This window comes from Lepisosteus oculatus, chromosome 29, assembly GCF_040954835.1.
Source record: "Lepisosteus oculatus isolate fLepOcu1 chromosome 29, fLepOcu1.hap2, whole genome shotgun sequence".
Taxonomy (NCBI): domain Eukaryota; kingdom Metazoa; phylum Chordata; class Actinopteri; order Semionotiformes; family Lepisosteidae; genus Lepisosteus; species Lepisosteus oculatus.
The window spans coordinates 5,957,933-5,977,598 of NC_090724.1; the positions used below are offsets into that span (position 1 = coordinate 5,957,933).

Consider the following 19,666-nt stretch of genomic DNA (forward strand, 5'->3'; position numbering starts at 1 on the left):
CAGCGCTTTAACTGAAGCATCCAGGAAAGCGCTACATAAGCGTTAGGAATTATTAGCAGATGTAAAGGAAGGGAACATGAAACGCACCTGCGGCGTGCCGAGTACCCCCTCACCACCGCCTGCAGCCTCCGGATGCCTTGCCGCTGCCTCCAGTAGGCCTGTCTCTGACGTGACCCGCGCCACACGGCCTGGATGATGGTGGCAGCCCTGCACCTCACTTGCAGCTGATAGGCCCGCCAGGCTCGCTGAAAGCAAAAACAAAACATAGGAAAACAGAAAAAACGAAAGGGCTAGATAATCCGGTACAGAAAGAGGACCGTTCCAGCACTCAAGAAGTTTTCAGGTCGCCTCCACCACTGCCAAAAGTATGGTATGGGGGGGGGGGGGGGGGGATTCTAGGAGAATTTGCCAATCCCTTTACTTGAACAGGCTGTCTCTTTCGTAAACAGGCTACCTTCCCTCCTGCTAAAATAAGTTCCAAGATGAAAGTCCCCTTCAAGAACAAAAACACCATTTTCCCTCCCCAGCGTGTGTGCAAACAGCCCGCAGCGCCCCCATCTCTCCAGCAGGGGGAGTACCTGGATGGTGACCGCTGCCTGCCTCATGCGCAGGAACTGCATCCTCTCCAGCCGGGCGCGGAACCAGCGCTGCAGGAAGACGATCTTGCGCATCACTTCCTTGTGGAGGGTGTCCTGCAGCTCCTGCCTCTCCGCCTCCTGCATGAACACCTGGGCAAAAGAAGAGGAGGGGAGACTGGGCGAACAGATAGATGCTGGAGCTGAAGAAGATGGCCAAGAGGGCGAAGCAGAAAAGAAGGGTTTCTTTGAGTGGGTCTCAACAAAAAAAAAAAAGGGTGAAAGGCCAACCGACAGCACAGCCCAACAAGCATTAACATCCTCAGGTGTTTGAGCAGGGAGCTGCATCAGCATGCGTAGGCTGCAAAGGAACAGGTGCTGAAAGGTAAAGAAAACAAACGTTTTCGGCTGTGGAGCCTTCTTCAGGTGTCACTGGATTAATAATCGGAACGTTTGGGGAGAACGTTTCCCGTTCTGCGAGACCCGAGGGGCCTCCAGACGCTACCTTCGTCTTGCCGATCTGGTAGTGGGTGTCGGCCCACCCCATCTTCTTAAACAGAGCGGCGAGGTCCTCCTGAGCCGGGCTGGCGCTCTTCGGCAGCAGAACCCGAAACTGCTCGATAAACTCCTTGAAAACCAAACCAAAAGAAAAGATCAATGGTGGTACTATAAAACAGTTGCCTTACGGATTTTCCATCCCTTGAGTAACCTTCCCCTTTGAAATTGCGTAGAAAATAATAAGAGGTGTGTTTTATTTGTTACAGAATTGATTTCACGAGTGTAATTATACCTTGTTCTCCTCAACGATAGCAATTACAGCCAATGTTACATAAATACCTTCTTTGGCATCAACACCACCCTTTTAATCAAGAGCAAAGATCAGTTGCTGGATGTCATTTGATTCTCGCGGCGCACCTCTGCCTACCTGGAAGGTGTACTTGGCACTGTATCCCGACCGCCTGATGCGGACCGTCTCCAGCATGCCTGTGTACCGCAACTGCTGCAGGACCAGGGCCTCGTCAAACTGCATCTCCATCTGCAGGCACAGCAGAGCGAGCACACGCCGTCACGCCGGCCCCGGTAAACAGCCGTGTCGCCCGGCCCACGTGCATCGCGGCGTGCGCGCAGGGCACGAGGCCTGGGTGCATTATGGACGTGGAGTCCCAGGCGTTGCTCAAGCACTCCCCCGGTTCTCGAATCACACAGCGACCAGTCAAGAGACACGGGCGGAATGGCCTCCACTCAAGAGTGACTGGTCTCATTACTGCAGTTGACAGCCGGGAGGTGTCCTCACCAAGGACTCGTTTTGACAGTCTGGAGACAGTAGCAGGACCACATGGGCAACAGCTCAGAAACACCCACTAACGAGGCTCAGTGGGCAATAAGGAGTAGGACACTAAATGTACACGCATGTGTCGTCTGACATTTCACATGGTCATACTTTCCTCAGTCTTTATCCATATGCCAAATGTGTATGTGAAATAAAAGGATTTGGGTTTCCATATCAATGGAATATGCAAGGCCGTACCTTTTCAGCGTTGGAACGAATGCAGCGGATGAAGAATGGCTCTGCTCTGCCCAGCGTCTCCATCAGCTTGCTCAGGGATGTCTGAGGAGCACACAGAAGACACTTTAAAGAAACGGCTTGCTAAGCACCGATTGTCAAGTGTGTAAGGGCCTGGAACTTTATTTTAGAAGCACTGAAGCTAAGGAGTTTCACACTTTTCTGGCTCAAGGTCTTCTTTGCAAGCAACTTTCCAATCCAGATAAATAAAATGACTTTAAATGCACCATTAATGTCAAACAATGTAATCCGATTGACTGTAAGTCCTTCTGGACCAGACCCACTGTAAATGGGTGATTTTATGTGCTGCTACATGGGGGATGAGAACTTCCTTACTTCTGGGGACTCCCTAGAAAGCTCCCAGGGACCAGCCAGGGTTCCCCAGACCCCTCAATCCGTGTTATCTATGGGGTCTTTAATCTTCAGAAAAGATGGAAAGTGAAGAAAGCGGAGCTGTTCCAGAGAGGTGGGCAGACAGAGGAAGGCTTACCTGGAACTGCGCACTGATGCTGGGGGGCTTCTTCTTCTTGTGCAGGTGCAGCAGAGACTTGGTGGTACGGTCATGCAGCGTCAAGCTCACTATGAACTTGAGGGACCTGGAGTCAATCAGGCTCTGCGAGAGAGGACGGGAGGCACATGACATGTCACTGTGCTTTTATCCCTTTAAAAGAAAAGCTATGAATACGTCTGTGATATGCTAAACTTCAGCACATCTCAAAATACATTATGTTCAATGTGACTCAACCGATGACAAAACATTACATTTCTTAAAGGAATCAGTAAGGCCAACCCTGAGTAACCATTTTACTTAAGTTTAATTGGGTATAATCTTTTTTAAGAACATCAAAATGTATTAAGCATTGCTTTGAAGGGTGCTTAGTGTTTCATCTATTGCTTCAGACATGTCCAAGCTGTGTTCACATTTACCCTCCCCAGGGAAACCGTGCATGAGGCCATATGGCAAGCAGTTCGTCTTACCACAAAGAACACGTGTGCATATGGCTTTCACTCCAGGGGGGAGAGGAGAAAAAAACCCACATCTGATAAGGAAGGCAAGATTACCTTGGGAATGATCTGCTTCTGTCTGGTGCTCTTACTTTTCCTGCAAGAAAGTTAGAGGTTATGCAGCGACAGTCGGGAAAGCAAGGAGTGTCTGGGATGAAAGCCACACGGCTTGTGATGTCAGTAACGCAGTGAGCGGTGAGGGGTTACACCCGGCACAGAGACGAGATGGGGGAGGTGGGGGAGCCGAGGCCAGTCTGGGGGAGGGTGACGTGAGTGTTGGGGAGATCGATCCAGACAGCCAGCCCAGCCCAGCCCAGCGACCCAGGTGTGAAAACCATCCCTGCCTCCAGATCTCGTTTTCCAAACATCGGCAACGAGTTCCATAATGTCCCGATTTTGCACAGACCAGATTCGGCGGCAGGGAGAGGAAGTATTCTTGCCATTGTTACAGTAGTGGGGAGAGGGGTGGATAGAAATCTCTCTTTTTAATGTCACTGACTCCAAAACAACTGTGCGTTGCAGGGAAATTATCTGGTCAGTCTGCTCATGGTACGGATATTTTAGGAGCCACACTCAAATAAGGTATTTCTACCCCTCGAAGCAATGCAGGCAATAAGGTACAAGGCTGTTCTGTTTGGGGAACAGGGCTTTGACTTTGTACAGTCTTGGAACACAAAAATAAACTCAGTAGGTGATGCTGTACATCCTTAATAGCAGTGTTCCAGAAACAGTAGCACTCATGCTTCTTTCATGAACCCATGCAGCAGCTGCGATATTTAAGCATTTTCACCACGAGCACACAGCAGGCCAGCTCTGACACACGTGCACGCGGACACGATAACTCACTACAGCCATCTGATTGCAGGCAGTGAAAGCTCAAATTGCACGAGTTTGATCTCTGTTCGAAGGGCTGAATCAACACGCTACAGCGTCTTTGGCACCAAGCAAGAACACTGCTGACATACTTTCTGATCGACTCTTTTTAGGGTTGGGGAGGGGGAAGGGTTTAGTCACTTTTCTCGTGCCTTGTTCTAGAGGCTTGATGGAGAAGTTAATCTGGATAATAAAAACCACAGATGAAAAAGAAGGAAAACGTTCACACTGTTCACACTGCTCAGTGACATAACTTTAAGGTAGGAGCCCGAATTTTCCAGGAGATGCCGGTCTCCATTCATCACGACGAATTCAGACAAATTTCTGTATTTGAAAAATAATGACCCAAGTCTTTCACAGAAAACAATTTGAAGGTTACCATCAGGGTCATAGGACTTTCAACTAGTATTCCTACTGCTGTCTTGTCTTGGAAACCCCCCACCACCTCTGAATTAGTTCGATCAAGCAGGAAGAAAACATGTCAGCACTGCTCTTTTGATAACGGGCAAAGAATACTTCCATTAGCTACAGACGAGCACTGGCAGCTCGTGCAATGTGGAGCTTGGCCATCAATGGGTGGGCCTGGGCTGGGCTGTCCTGGGTGGCGGGGGTGAGGGTTTAGACTCACTGAAGGACGTGACGAGGGTACCGCAGACGACCCCAGGACTGGAGCAGCGTGCGAGGGTCTTCGCCGTCCCACTGCAAGCCCTTTATGGAGTTGATGATTTGGGCATGCATTTCCCTGATTTAACCACAATCAGAAGGGGACGGTTTTCGGGGTGGGAGGAAGTGAGTAGAGAGCAGAAGGGGGGGGACAATACAACACAGAGTGGGGTTAGACACCACGAGAGGACAACACCCCTCCACCTGAAACCTCTCACAGGTATCACACGCAGAACAGGCTCAGCGCTGGTGGGAGCCACGAGCAGATGGAAAACCGTTTGTTGGCACGCTCTTGTGACGGAAGCTCACTTTCAGAAAAAACACACCTGGTGTGGATTATGTTAAAAAAAAAACTTGTTCCTTGAAACCCAAGCACTGGGCTTCAGTCCCCTCAGTGCATGCATGCATGAAAGCAGCTGGTACATCCATCTATTCTGTGTGCAACATCAGCAGTCTGTAGCTGCAGACCAGCTTGCCTGTGAGAGAGTTCCAGGACACATGTTAATCACTTCACTGCATGCTCCTGATTGACCCGCCCTGTGCCCACACCCGTCCAAACTGGCATGCTGCTGTATTAATTTTTTTAGCAGTTAACCCACGTCCCATGCTAGATTACACTGTGATTTCAGTGTTAACATGATGGGATTCCACACCACTCCACCTCTGTGCATGCACTCCTGTACGTACCACAGAGGGGTTTAACAGAAATGGGGGAGGCCAGACAGGGGGGACAGGGGTGGAGGACAGGGTACACATGGGCAATAAAGTACAATGAAAGGAAACTTGGATACCTTTTAGGAATGCTCAAGACATACACGAGAGATCGAAAACTAGGGGTTTAATACACCTACAAATCTTTCCTGTCATTTCTGCAGCAACAGTTTTTTTAAAATGACTTGCTGAAAACATTAATTGGAAATGAAATTAAAAAAAAAACACTGCCCTTTCAAAACTATCCTCCCATTCCTACAGGAACAACCCCACCTCACCCCTGCTTCGTTTTCCATGGCATCCTCAGGTTCCCATTCGAATTTTTATTACCCTTCTTACGAGCTCAAGCTGTTTTTCCAGCTTCCTGTGGTAATCACCAGATTATCAGAGCTGAGCAGCCTGTGCCATTTTCCTGCCCCGTGCAGCAAGAAAAATAAAACTGGGAGAAATAAACGATTACTGCTATACGTGCCGAGACCCAGCGTGGAGGCGAAGCAGACACGGTGTCACGGTCCCTGTTGACTGAAACAGTCGAGTCTTTACGCAACACTCATGTGCTTCTGTAGTTCTTTCCGGCTAATTGCTCTGCTGATTGACTGGAGGTTTAAATGCATGCCTGGTCCAAAATAAACAATGGCAATGTCGAACCTCGAACTTCTCCAGAAAGCACTGTACAAATGCTCTGCAAGTATAAGTCCAGGTCTCATTTCTAACTTGAGATAGATCGTTTACCACACACCGCCATTAGCATTTGTGTTTTCTGACGGGGAATAAAACCCCTAAAGCGCATAGAAACTCCATTCAGCTTTGAAGATGAATCTAATGCAAAGCAACAGTTGGGCAGCACTGCTGCAGTCTCTTTTTGCAAGTGACCGTGCAAACCTTGTTATCCGCACCTCGAACCGTAACTCCTGTGGAGAGGTTTAGTTTGAGCAATATCTAAAGAGCAAGAGCTTCATTGGGATGAAATACCTGCCCCCCTAAGAAAGAAGAAACATACTGCCGCAAAGCCGAGCTCTGCACAGAGACAGGCAGCAGCCATTCACTGAAGTGGGACCCTGGTGGATGAATTGAGCATGCCCAGAAGATACGGAGGTGGCCTCCCTGCCCCAAGCTCTGTCCCTTCCTGTTCCTCCACCAATCCACTTACTTCTTGTTCTCATAGCTAGCAAAGATGTCTTCAAAAGCCTCTAGAGGGAGCTCCTCAGAATGATCAAAGGAGAAATCAAGCAAAGAGCCACGGCTGTGGAGGGGAAAAAAGGTCACAATCCGCATCAGAGCCCAGGAGGGTTGGCACATGGGCACACCGCGCTGTACATCAGCCAACGATCTCGAAAGCCGATTTGGAAAGGTAACGGGAGCTCAGTTCGGTTCTAGCTGGTTTCACAGAACTGCTTGGCTGGTAACGTTAAACTTTCTGATGCCGACCACAGGCTAGACAAATTTACGTTACTAGTTACCCAAATTCACCAACAAAACAGGGCATTATTAAGAAAGCTTGAACAAAAACAGGGCAGCCTCTGGACCTAAATTCCACGTCTTGTAGATCCTAAAAAGGGAATTATAATTAGAAACAAGAAACGAACAAGGGATGAAAACAGCCCAACATTGTGCACATGCTGCAACATCACCTTTAGAGTGGGACTTGTATTTTATGGTCCTAGAGGCATACAAGCGTAAAGCTGATAGCGACTGGCTTGACGACAGCTTGCAGAGGGGCACAGCGGTTCAGCAGCAGAGGAGGAGGAAGACAGGGGAGTAAACCTCACTTCCACGTGTCCTCCAAGTGCCATCAGCAGCTCCTGCAGCCTCTCTCTTCACCTAACGCACCGGCCCCACCCTGCTGCCCACCCCTCCCAGCCCCAGATCCCTCACGCTTACCGGTACATCTTCTCCACCGCCGTGTTCGACCGCTGCAGCTCCCCGAGCGGCGTCCGAGAACCGCGGCGCACCACACCTGCAGGACACAGAGCCGCGGGCAGGGGGGTTCAACAGCCGCAGAGCAACAGCCAACAAGGCGGACAGCACACTGCGCTGGAGAAACGCAGCAGGCGACTGAAGGACCTCTTTGCGCACTGCCGTCTGTTTTCATTATAGATCGTGAATCCTCCTCATGGATTGCAGAGGTCCCACAAAAGCAGAGATTGCTTAGATTGCAATCACAAAGTTACAGGGCTGTGCAACACGAAACATGGGCCTGAATTCTAGGGGTAAGCCAGTATGATGCAGCTACTAGTGTCTTGTGTTTGTTTTCTATGGTACCTGGCTATTTGGTGACATAGCCAGCAGATGCATCACTCACCACTGGCAGCCCACCGAAGCTCCTCGGCTGCTGGAAGAGGTGTTAGTGGGGCCAGCAGGGGGAGCTCACCCTGCGGTCTGTGTGGGTCCTAATGCCCCAGTATAGTGACGGGGACACTATACTGTAAGAAAGGCACCATGCTTCAGATGAGACACAAAACCCACGCCCTGACTCTCAGTGGTTGTAAAAAATCCCAGGTCGTTTCTCAAAAAGAGTAGGGGTATAACCCCGGTGTCCTGGCCAAATTTCCCCCTGGCTTTTACCACTCATGACCTCCTAATAATCCCCTTCTCTGAACTGGCTTCATCACTCTGCTCTCCTCCCCACTGAGAGCTGGTGTGGTTAGGAGGGTACTGGTGCACTATGGCTGCTGTCGCATCATCCAGGTGGGGCTTCACAGTGGTGGTGGAGGGGAGTCCCCATTATCTGTAAAGCGCTTTGAGTGGAGTGTCCAGAAAAATGTAAGCAATGATTATGAATTGTTATTACTTGCAACAACAGCTGTGAGACTGGGCTGGTCCTGCTGTAGCTCAGTGCCCAGAAAAGCGCTATATAAAAGTGTAAGGATATATTTTTACAGCTACAAAGGAATGGTTAGATGCCTAAAACAGCCAGTGATTGAGGCAAACAAAAGCACGATGTCCAGCCAGCTCCTGGACTGCAGTCTAGCCCAGCTCCAGGAAGGCAGCCCGGGCCTACCTGCTGTCTTGGCTGCCCAGCGCCGGCCCGCCTCGCAGAAGGCAGCAATGCTGCGGATGGTGGCCCTCAAGATGCCCCAGCGGAACATGGCCACCGGGCACATCCCAATGAGCTCGCGCACGTACGCCCGGTCACTGCTCCTCAGCAGCGCCACGATATCCGGCCGCATGTAGTCCGTGTTCTTCTCCCGGAAGTCCTGTGGAACAAACTCGAGATTTGAAGGCTGAAAGGGGACACTTCCCCGTGGCTCCATGCTCATTGAGGACACCAGGGTCCTTCTCTCTGAGTGTACAAACCTACAGCTGCACAATCAGAGTGGCCAGGGGGCCCCGAATGTCCTTCTAGGTCAAACGCAGCTAGCCGAGCCCTACCTTGATCTGGTACTTGACCGTCCCAGCGAAGTGCCGGATGACAAAGGCGGGCTCCATCACGGGGGTCGGCACAAAGAAACCGTTGCTCTGGTGCTGCTGCTTGAATTTCGCCAGGAGGGTTTTGTCAGTGGCACGTGGAAAGCTGCCGGCGAAGTGAAGAAAGGAGAGCGACATCAGTTCACGAAATGAGAATCCTTAAAAAAAAAAAAAACACCAGTGCCCGACCTCTGTAGGAGCAGCTTGTGGTCAAACAGAAAACCATTTACCAGGTTTGGAAGCTCCCACAGGAGACGCACGCTAAAATAAAACTCGGCATAATTCTCCAGATTAATAATTTTATACACAATACAATCGGCTCATGTGATCTGACGCTGCACTTGTTTTAAGCCACAGGTTGCCACCAAGCCTGCCTGTTCTGGATCTCCTAACTCAGTTCTTGGTTTTTAATTAAGGCCAATTAATGTCTTCCCTTAGCGAGCCTGAAGTAAACAAAGGAAGAAGGATGGCGTAGATGGAAAGCACCTAATTAAAATTGGAACCAACAAACTGGGGAAAACAAATTAAGGTGTACATCATCTGAGATGCTGGATATATTGCTCTTACTTGCTCTCCTCGTCCAGCAGGTAGAACAATCCTGTGGGCTTCTTGCTGATCAGATGGATGCAGCCCACATTGTCTGTGTACTCAATGTTGTGCCAGCTGATGCCCTCAGCCTTGTACTCCTCCTGCAAGCAGAACCATCTGACCCTCAGTTGCAATAGACTATTTTCTGACAATGGCTATTTTTTTTTTACATTGCCATAGGGGGAATCTTAAAAACATTTCTAGGCTACGATCTGATGCCAATAAGCCTGTATCATCTCATACACATAAAAAGGAAGTGAACAAGATCTGCTTAGAGCATAAGGTTGATGGACATCTTCCTGAGACGGACTGAATGCATTCGTGTTTGCTTTCAAGCAATGGAAGAGGACAGCACTAAGTTAAAGCTTCCGAGTGGACCAGAGACGATCAGAGTTCATCTTATAGACAAACGCTAGGATAAAAGAAACAACAGCTAGACAATGGTTGGAGACCATATTGGATACATTTGGTCAATGAGCCTCTTGTCACAGCCTTCATTCACTTCCTGTGCAGCAGGTGATACAGTCACACTAGCGGTCTTTTGCCATCATCCACACCAGGATCCTGGGCTCAATGAAAGCAGACTGCTGATCGAGGGCTGGGTAGCAGATGGTCCTCACCTGCTCCAGTTTGAAGATGTGCTGGTTGAAGTAATACTGAAGCTGCTCGTTGGCATAGTTAATGCAAAACTGCTCAAAGCTGTTGTTTTCAAAATCTTCAAAGCCAAAGATATCCAAGACACCTATGGACAAACACTAGGATAAAAGAATTAAAAGGTTATTAACATGGTGTGCATAACCTCTTGAGTACTTTATTCAAAGAAGTCGGGTGGAAGCCTTTGAGCTCCATAGATTGAGACAGGGACACTACACCAAAGAGTGAGGATAAACACGGGCTCTTACAGTAACCGATTCCTCCATGTCTTTCTTGTTCAGCAGAGCGTGATTGATCCGCAGGACGATCCAGTCAAACAGGGCACTGTACAGCGACTTTGCCATGGAGTCTCGGGCTGTGATAGCCTGGGACAGCAGTGCAAGAAAAACAGCTTTCACAGGGTACCAGTGGAGCACAGATAAATCAAGGTGCAAGTTTACAGGTAACACGGTTAAAATACAAATACTATACCAACTCAACACTGAGAGCATACAAGCTTACACATTCACACATAAGAACTACGAGTAACATTTGGTTTTAATGTGCAGTGGAATTCTATCAAAGAGAAGCGCTGATGTGTAGCCATGGGAAGCTTAAGATTATTAGGTAAGGTTAGAGACCCAACCTGCAGTGAAGTTCAAGTTCAGGAGTAAAGAAAATGGCAAACGCGCTCTACTTTGCTGAAGGACAGTGTCCTGTCAACTGACTCAGCATTCTGCTGCAACCCATGAGTCAGTGAGAAGACTTAAGTCAAGACTTGCTGTTTGACAAAAAAAAAAGAAGCAAAACTACCAAAGACTACCCCCCCTTCTTCTATCCCTAAGCCATTTTGGTACTGTTCGGCCAGGATCGACAACCCAGTTCTCTCAGGGACCCAACCAATTCCAAACTAAAAGGAAAAAAGATCTCAGATCCTGACCTCGGAGTGGCTATAGGGCAGGATGAGTTTGTCGTTGGCTGTCACCGTCTTCCGTTTGGTCAAGGCCTCCACCAGCAACTCTTCTTTAACCTGCAAGACCAAAAACTCATGAGAGTGCACATGCTTACCATGCCAACGTTCCCATCACCCCCCTGCACTCCTTTCTCTGGGAACAACAGTTGTGGAGCTGCTGTCGTTACCCTGACGTTTTGGAGAAGTCCTGCCGCTGGTGAGGACCCTGGACTCCGACTGGTTCGCCAAACACTCTCCTCTTGCTTGCTTTTTGGCTAGAAGTGCCAAGACCAAACGGTCAACAGGAGATTTGGGTTTAATGTCATAGGAGTTTCTGCTTCCCATTTCCCTGTTGTCAATCTATGTCTAAAATCACTCTGAATGGCGTCTGCCATCACATAATATTGCAGGACCGAAGATGCTGGGGCAGCAGCTCAATTCACTTGGATCATGTTTTTTTGTCCTCCAGAGAACTTCAGTTTTTAGAACAGTGGTATCTAGATGGGTGCACACCTAGCAGCGGTGGACAGCGTGGCACGACCCCCTCCTAGAAACTCAGCCCAGAAGTTCCCATGATACCTTGAGCAATTCAGACAGTGTGCTGAGGACTTCAGGTGGCCCAACATCTAGCCCCTCATCTCTGCCTGTGGACTTCCTCCTGTAGGTCACGTTGCCCAAGTAGAGGATAGCAGACAGCACCGAGAAAATTCTAAAGGCCATCAAACAAACAAAAAAGAAATTAACTCAGAGTACAAGTTCCACATTTTTCAGCATGACTTGTTGATAATGAAACCACAATGCAAATGAAGTATTTAATATACAACCTTCCATATTAGTTTCAAGGCCTTAAGCAATCGGTTTGCTGAAATTCCTGTCACTTCTTCCAGCTCAGTTTATTTTAAGGCCTGGCAAGTTCAGACTAGTATGAAACAACGTTTAACGGAGAGCAGCTACCAACATGAACACGCACCCCACGCACAGACGAATTCTCAATCAAGAATTTTATTTTTTCACCTCCTGGTGGCACTGCACTTACTAAATTCCGATACGGAAAAACAATGCAAGTTAAGACACTTTCATGGGAACAAAAGAAGAAATATGCATGCACCTAAATGGCAAGTAAAACATGGAAACATTGAAACTAAAACAAGGCAACGTGTAAAGGTAAAAAAAAAAAGTGGGGAGATTCTCCAGGTGTGAAACATCACAGTGGTCTGTCAGGGCATTCTGTCACAATCAGAGAGTACAGGTGGTATAATGCTGATCTTTAAAGAAATACATATTGGAGGAGCATTAAAACAGACCTAATGTGGTAGTTTAGACATGCATTTGCTGTGGAACTAAAGTAGTAGGGTTTCTGTTGCATCAGTACAGCAAGCCTGCACCCAGAGCATGGCCGCAGTGATAACGTGCAGTGCTATGGCGCGAGGGGCACCATAACCCCCCTAGACTGCCCACTTACTGTTTCTTGGTGGAAGGCAGAAAGCCCACCATCTCCATAGCCTGCTGCAGCCTCTCAAAGTCATGCTGCAGGTCTTCTTCATCTTCTATCTTAAAGTTTTGCTGCGGAGAGTAATTCACAGAAGGGGAAGAGAAAGTTACTCAGAACAATCTCAAGTGTCTTACAAAAAAGCACGTGCCAAGCTCACTGAAGTACTCGCATTTCTAGGAGAAAAAAAGGTTACAGTAATTCATGGAGAAAATGATAAAAAATGTAAGAACTTAATTAGAATTTTTCTGACATGATAGCCATCAGAAACACTGCTGTGATCATTAAAAAGAATTTCGAGCACTATGTGTGTTTATTAAGTCTATGGGAATTGTAAATCGGAGGACACCCAGAGGTCAGGTGTGCTCCTGGGAGGCGTGTTCTGTACCTGCTTGAGGTAGAGGTAATCTTCGGGCTGTAGAAGCTTGAACTCCTCTCGCTCCTCCTCAGATGCTCCTAACAGCAGGTAGTAAAAGACGTGATAGTTCCTGCGGATGACACAATATTGAGGACATGGGATTCTGTTACAAGCCCCATGTTTTCATTGCAAAGAAAAGAGAAGATCCCAGCACAACTGAAACAGGGAATCATATTGCACTGCTGTGAGTCCAGCCCAATGTTTACTCAGCCACAGATTGTGGCAGACATGCTGGTCACATGGCACCGTTGTTTTTCTTCCCCTTTCAGTCTCACAGTTCTGCATGCACTAGGACAACACCGGCAGGGGCCAAATGTTACTGAATGGAAGTTAAAAGGAAAATAAATTTAGTAGATCTTTGAAGCAATTAACATAGACATTACATGTTACATGAATACATAAAGAGTTGAAAGTAAGGAGCTACTGTAACAAGTTATGAAGGTGGAAACTAATGGTCTTGTCAATGCATGCTGGCTGACTTCCCCCTTCTTCCCAATAAACTGCACGGGTAAGGTAGCGCGATCTGCGCAACCTTCTGAGGCTTATTTTAAATTCTTGGCTCTCTACCACGTCAAAATCAGTCTAATAAAAGGTATTGCAAAATTTTACCAATTTCTAATTAAGCACAAAATCGTGAAATTTACGAAAGTACCACGTAGTTGCCATATTGTCGCAAACCCCTGGTCTCACAACGGGCAAGAGTGAGAGTTTGTGCAAATTAAGTACAGGTTGTGCAGCAGACATTTCAACACGGAAATGTTCCAACGTGATCTGTACACAGAATAAACAAGTGGCGATTGTTGGTAAAACCATCTCAAATTTGAGAGCAATATTTCTACTAGTTTAAAAGAGATGTATTCACAAACCTGATGGTTTACAACATAATTTGGCTGCTTCACAACATGAAGTTTCATTGCCTCGTTCTGAATCAAAGATGGTGCTGCACATAGCTAGAAATTGTCTATTTTGTATCATAAATAGGAGATTTTACTTTCATTGTGGTTTGAAATGTACTCATCAATGCTAATAGCTCCTAACCCTGAAATAAAAAAAAATACTGTTGCAGTTCGCCCTTTATCTTCTATATAACTTCTCCCCCGAGACGTTAATGCGTTCAAAAATCAACTAAAGAAATACTTGACAGAAAAGTTAGTGAAAAGCAAGATGCCAGACTATTTTTATTAATTCAGACAGGGAAGACAGTCCTCATTTCCTCCTTCGTCTTGCGTAGTACAGTGCATTTCTTCTAAATTTACACGTTTTGCTTTTGCATAGAAAAAATGCTGAAGTTTCAGATTAAGCTGGTATGAAACACCCTACACATTCCCCACTGAAATCAATTTGATTAGTGGGACGCATTCACTTTAAAGTTAAAAAGTTAAGTTCATCTCAAACAGGAAGATACAAACTGTGTATTAGTTCCTGGACTAGACAGCTTACAACATGCCACAAAACTGTGATAAAACACAGCGCCCTCCATCATTCACAGGCACCTGAAATTCCTCCACTTATGACGCACAGGTTTGAAAAGGTTTAAGAAGAGGTTAAGACTTCTTACCTTTCATTTTTTTCCCGAGAAACCAGCCGAGATTTCTCCAACAGGTACTTTTCAACAACAGCCCTGAAACAGCAAGAGGGACAAACAATCAAAAGATGGCTGTGAGCATTGCCCCTCTACAACCTGGATTCTGAAGAGCAGCACATCCAGCAGCAGGGGAAGTCCAAAGCACACAAAAAATATTTGAGCTCACGTTACATTTCACATATACATAAACCTTACAAGATGGCCAATTTAAAAGAGCATACACGTTAGTAATGCCACCTGTGCACGGCTATTATTGTAGCATCTGAATCGGCCAATAGGGTTCATCTTAACGTCCTTCCCAATTCAGATGCCAGCCAAGATTAAGCACAACAATTAACTATACATATCGGTCTGCCTTCTCAGACCAGAATGATGCACAGTACAGCATACATGCAAACATGTTCCTATGTGTGGAAGGAGTTTTCTTAACATGCAGTTGGTATCACTGATACTAATCTCCAGTCTGAAATTATATCTCACACACAAGTGCTTTTTTTTTTTTTAAGAGTTTTATTTGCTGTTCTCTTTTAAAGCTTTTAAAACACAAAAGCTCCCCCCTCCCCACAAATATCTTTTGGAATCCGAATTCTAGCATATTTAATGGCAAAGCTCAAAAACAGACCTCTGATGTCAGAAGTACAAATCACTTGAGTACTGATTGTGTAGATGTCAACACCATCTTAGCACAATGTCCTTGGTTTTTTTGCACCAATTTTTAGCTTTGTTATGAAGAGGAACTTCCAGGAATGTGCATTATCTTGTGCTCAGCTCCTCCTTATCTGGACACCACTCTGCAGACAACCCTGACCCACGCACACACTTGTATTCCTACATTCGTGGGGGGCTTCCCACTAACACTCCATCAAAGTGATACTCCATGTAGGGTGAAAGTTTTAGCACCTTTAGATTTAAAAGCCATTTGGTTCTTCAAAAAAAGTAAAAGTAGTTGTCCACACACTGTCCATTCGTCAATAGTAACTTTTTTTGGCTGTTCCTGCATTAATAGCTGTACACACCCACATACAACTCCTCCCACCCATCAGGATCAAGAATGAATGGATGGGATCATCACCACCACCATAAGAAAGCATTTCCTCTGCTGCCTACAAGAATGAAGTTCAACAGTAACAGGGCTTGGACCAGTGCATCCAATTAGTCCAGAGCAGATGTTCTAAGTTCAGCACCAGCAGAAAAAAACAACCCAGATGACATAACAGCATTATACTTTGACAATATGCAACTTTGTAGGTTGTGTATGTTAAGGATATAGATGTGACAGAGCATTACATGCAGGTAGTAAAAAAACAAAGTATAGGATGATGCACTGAGCATGAAACTGTTTATGAAAAAGGACTTGAGCGTCTTTCATCTTCTAGACACCTTGGGGAATGAATAGAAACATCATCATCCAGAGAGCCTCCTCTAGGATGTAACTTTAGTGTGCAAGAGCCATGTGGCCTGCTGCTCCTGATCACAAGGTTACATTTACCAAATGTATGCACTGAGAACACAGCAGCAAGCGACACAGAGGTAACGCCTAAAATGCAACACGCTCCTCTCAGCACGCCCAATCCATAATGCATAACCTGACATTCCTTTGCAGGAAAAAACCACCAGGCATGGGTGATCCGACAGCGAGCAGAAATGATCTAAGAGTTATCCTTTAGGTGCTGTAAGGGGGAAAAAGTCAAATCTGCTCAGATTAAACTCTGCAAGTTACCTAAAGAGGCTTAGAGTCAAAAACCTTCCAGTCGTGTGGCGTGCAAGAGCTGTGGTTTGAAGAACTATGAGATTTGACACCAACCCCCCACCATGCCACCAAAAACAAAACAAGTCCAGATCTGCCGAATTGCAGCTCGCGAGTTTAAGCAGGAAAAACAGACCCTTTAGACAGAAAAGAGCTCGCATTGTTGTGCAACACGAACCAGCCTATCTGCAACGATAACCCCTACAGGGATAAACCTCTGAGAAGAGCAGAAGAGAAACGTGGATCCAGTAGTGGGGCTTTTCCCATGGGGCAGGTTACACTGAAGCAGCCAGGAAAAATAAACCCTATCAACAGCTCCTCTTGCAGGAAGACTGGGGATTTTCCTCTTGCAGTTTGGTTCGCGAGATAACCGATTAGGCTTCGCTCGCACTGCCGGGAGAACAAGCCCACGTTTTTTGCCCCGGTGACCTCTCAGATGCACACATCAGCTGTAATTAACCGTTTAAAAGTGGCTCAAGAGTGGTGAAACATGCTGGGTTAATCCTGCACTTAGCATATGTTTTTTGCACAAGTCTAAGCCCCTTTAATAACAGCACTGTTTGGTCTTGTTACAAGGTCGATCCCAGACTATAAAATTTAATATTAAACAGTAAACAAGGATGAGGAATGCTTTTGGTGCATGCAGCTGCAGAGCTTCTAAAGCATTCCTAACGAATTATACAAATCCAAATGACAAGAAAATTAAAGTTCCTTAAAATAGAGTGCAAGCAGCGCTCCTGGGTGTTTCTCAGACTTTATGAAGCAGCAGTCACAGGCATGTACTTTCTATTTATTTCTCATTACGACAAACTTCCTCTTAAATTTGCCACTTCCTGTACAAGGAGGAAGTAACATGCTTGAAAGATTCCTGTCTCATGTTGTTGCCACGTAAACTGCTGGAGGAGGAAGAGGGGAGCAAAATATCACGAAGTCTGTTCCTTCTTTTTAAAAGTTGCGATGCAGACTGGGGAAAAAAACTTAAAATCTCAGAATATACCCCAGTGAACTTTCCCTCCCCGGAGTGTTTCCACCAGCAAGACTGTGTGGCCTGGCTGCTCAGCAGTTTGTTACAAACGCGGGGCTCAAACCACACCGCTGATGAAGAAACAGTAACTCTTCAAGCACTCTGCTGGGAGGGCAGTGGGTGTGAAGACGGGGAGTACACACAGCATTTCTTCACATAATGCTTCGGAGAAATTACTCACCCTCTCACGACTCCACTTTCCAAGTAGTTGACTTGGATGAACTTTCCGAAGCGGCTGGAGTTGTTGTTATGGGCTGTCTTCGCATTCCCAAATGCCTGATAAAAAAAGAATGCATAATATATATTCAAATGTGCTGAAATGGTGGAACGAATTATGCATATTATGTAGCAAATGCACAGCACGCCCTCTTTTAACACACTACATGTAACAGGCCTAAATGCATTCCAGGAACAGGCAATGATAAGAATAACCGGGAAAGAAAAATTCACTTTGTTGACTACCATAATTCACTTCTGGGTCTGAGAGACAAGTAACTTCCTGAGCATTCAGATTAAAAATTTAAGAGACCAAAGTTCAATCTGCTTTCTACAACATGTGGTGCAACGACCACCCCAGTGTGATTAATAGCCAGAACCAAAGCCCGGGAGCGCTCCCAGTCCAATCTCCCACTGGCTAATGCCACTGTGAGCTACAAGGCATAGGGGCTCCAACAGGTCTGAATGGGGATCACTGTTCTGACAACAGCAGTAACAGAAGCCTTCTAGAAAGGAAGCTACCACAGTACATCCCAAACAGGCCCTGTATTGTTCCCGGGAGACAGGGAGGATCAATTTGATACAGTGCTGGTACAGGAGGAGGGCTCACGGGGTGCTCGCCTAATGAAGGCTCAGTGTTCAGGGTGGAGATGACCTACAGTACCCCAGAACCCAAATCAGTCCCCTCCAAACTTGCAAGCCAGCCAAGGCAGCAGATTCTCTGCTGATTCAAGGATGGGTTTCTGGAATGAGTGCAGGGAGCTTCAATGCACATTCAGGTTACTCAACAGGTAGGTGTTGAGATACCAGGTCATCAGCAGTGTAAAAGGAAAAAGCCAAGTAAAAGCCAGAAAGGAAGGTATAATTTAAAAGGTTCTCCGTGTATACAGTGCAGACAGTTTTTCTTTTTTATTCCCAGTTCTTTATTCAATTTTAATAATAATAATACTACTACTAATAATAATACTAATAATAATTGCTTACACTTACATAGTGCTTTACTGGACACTCCATTCAAAGGGCTTTACAGGTCATGGGGATCCCCCTCCACCACCACCAGTGTGCAGCCCCACCTGGATGATGCTCCAGTACACTCGCCACACTCCAGCTCTCAGTGGGGAGGAGAGCAGAGTGATGAAGCCAGTTCAGAGATGGGAATTATTAGGAGGCCATGAGTGGTAAGGGCCAATGGGAAATTTGGCCAGGACGCCGGGGTTACACCCCTACTCTTTTCGACAAAAGCCCTGGGATTTTTATTGACTACAGAGAGTCAGGACCTTGGTTTTATGAGTGCTGGTGTGCGGGGGGCGTACTGCTGCACTATGGCTGCCGACTCTTCATTCAGGTGAAGCTGTGCACCGGTGGTGGTACCCGCAAAGCGCTTTGGAGCCGAGTGGTACTATTATCTACAACCACTACTACTGATATGGCCTATCTACAGCCCACTGGCAAAATAGGTGTGCTGAATATCCGTGGCTGTCCTCTTATCTCCCTGCGGGAAAAACAGAGGACCTTGTTTTCACTTGCGGGAGAACCGTAAATGCCCCACAGATGCATAGCAAATTAATTAGAAGAAAAGTTTCCCCACAGCAAAAATGGGGCTCTCTCTTTACCATCAAGCACTAGCAATTAGAAGATAATGCTGAACCATTCCTCTCTCGATTAGTAATGCCCTTACTGAGGGGGTCAGAGGTCAGCTGCCCTCTTGACACCTCCCAGGGAAGGAGCATTGAAGTCTCTGAGAAAGGACAGAAAATAAACCTCTACTGACCCCACCCCCCCAACCCCCAGATTGTAACACTACTGCTAAGGCTTAAGATGCACTCAGGACACTCCCATTCCACAAGGTATTAGCAGGGGGGTGACGTGGCTGGGATCTGGGACCATGTGATGCAAGCGGCCTGCCGGGACAAGCTGGGGCAGGAGCCTCACTCTCCTCCCCGCATCGCGCCTGCTCTCGTCACACAACCCTCTCGACGGCACCAACGAACGCTTCAAATCCGACAGCCCCAGAGGGACAGGAAACAAAGGTTCCACTGTCTCGGCTCTGGGGGCGCCCTCGTGAATATCCGAGACGCCCCAGACGCCATCTTCAGACGCGGATGTGTAAAAACCTGAAGTAGGAAGCAGCCGCCTCTCTGGAGGTAAAAGAAAAGCCAGCCTTGCAGAGAGGAGGAAGCAGAAACGGTAACTTCAAAAATACTCTCAGCCCTAG

At 46.9% G+C, this 19,666-nt stretch overlaps 1 protein-coding gene across 15 annotated transcripts in view; it reads right to left on the bottom strand.

Annotated features, from left to right (window-relative positions):
• The window catches only part of LOC102696347 (unconventional myosin-IXb), an 81,175-nt gene that overhangs the window by 23,567 nt on the left and 37,942 nt on the right, over positions 1–19,666 (bottom strand). For 9 of the 15 annotated variants that reach the window (XM_015365488.2, XM_015365495.2, XM_015365491.2 and 6 more), the window contains exons 3-23: positions 17,417–17,511; positions 14,438–14,500; positions 12,850–12,949; positions 12,435–12,535; positions 11,552–11,681; positions 10,961–11,050; positions 10,290–10,406; positions 10,008–10,142; positions 9,367–9,488; positions 8,764–8,905; positions 8,393–8,588; positions 7,273–7,348; positions 6,542–6,634; positions 4,646–4,759; positions 3,202–3,241; positions 2,630–2,752; positions 2,104–2,184; positions 1,501–1,611; positions 1,081–1,203; positions 579–728; positions 88–245 (exon numbers count right to left, since the gene is read on the bottom strand). In XM_015365488.2, the coding sequence (XP_015220974.2) occupies positions 88–245; positions 579–728; positions 1,081–1,203; positions 1,501–1,611; positions 2,104–2,184; positions 2,630–2,752; positions 3,202–3,241; positions 4,646–4,759; positions 6,542–6,634; positions 7,273–7,348; positions 8,393–8,588; positions 8,764–8,905; positions 9,367–9,488; positions 10,008–10,142; positions 10,290–10,406; positions 10,961–11,050; positions 11,552–11,681; positions 12,435–12,535; positions 12,850–12,949; positions 14,438–14,500; positions 17,417–17,511 (2,360 nt within the window). The remainder of the gene's footprint in view (positions 1–87; positions 246–578; positions 729–1,080; positions 1,204–1,500; positions 1,612–2,103; positions 2,185–2,629; positions 2,753–3,201; positions 3,242–4,645; positions 4,760–6,541; positions 6,635–7,272; positions 7,349–8,392; positions 8,589–8,763; positions 8,906–9,366; positions 9,489–10,007; positions 10,143–10,289; positions 10,407–10,960; positions 11,051–11,551; positions 11,682–12,434; positions 12,536–12,849; positions 12,950–14,437; positions 14,501–17,416; positions 17,512–19,666) is intronic. The other 6 variants (XM_015365500.2, XM_015365493.2, XM_069186138.1 and 3 more) reach the window with 3 other exon arrangements.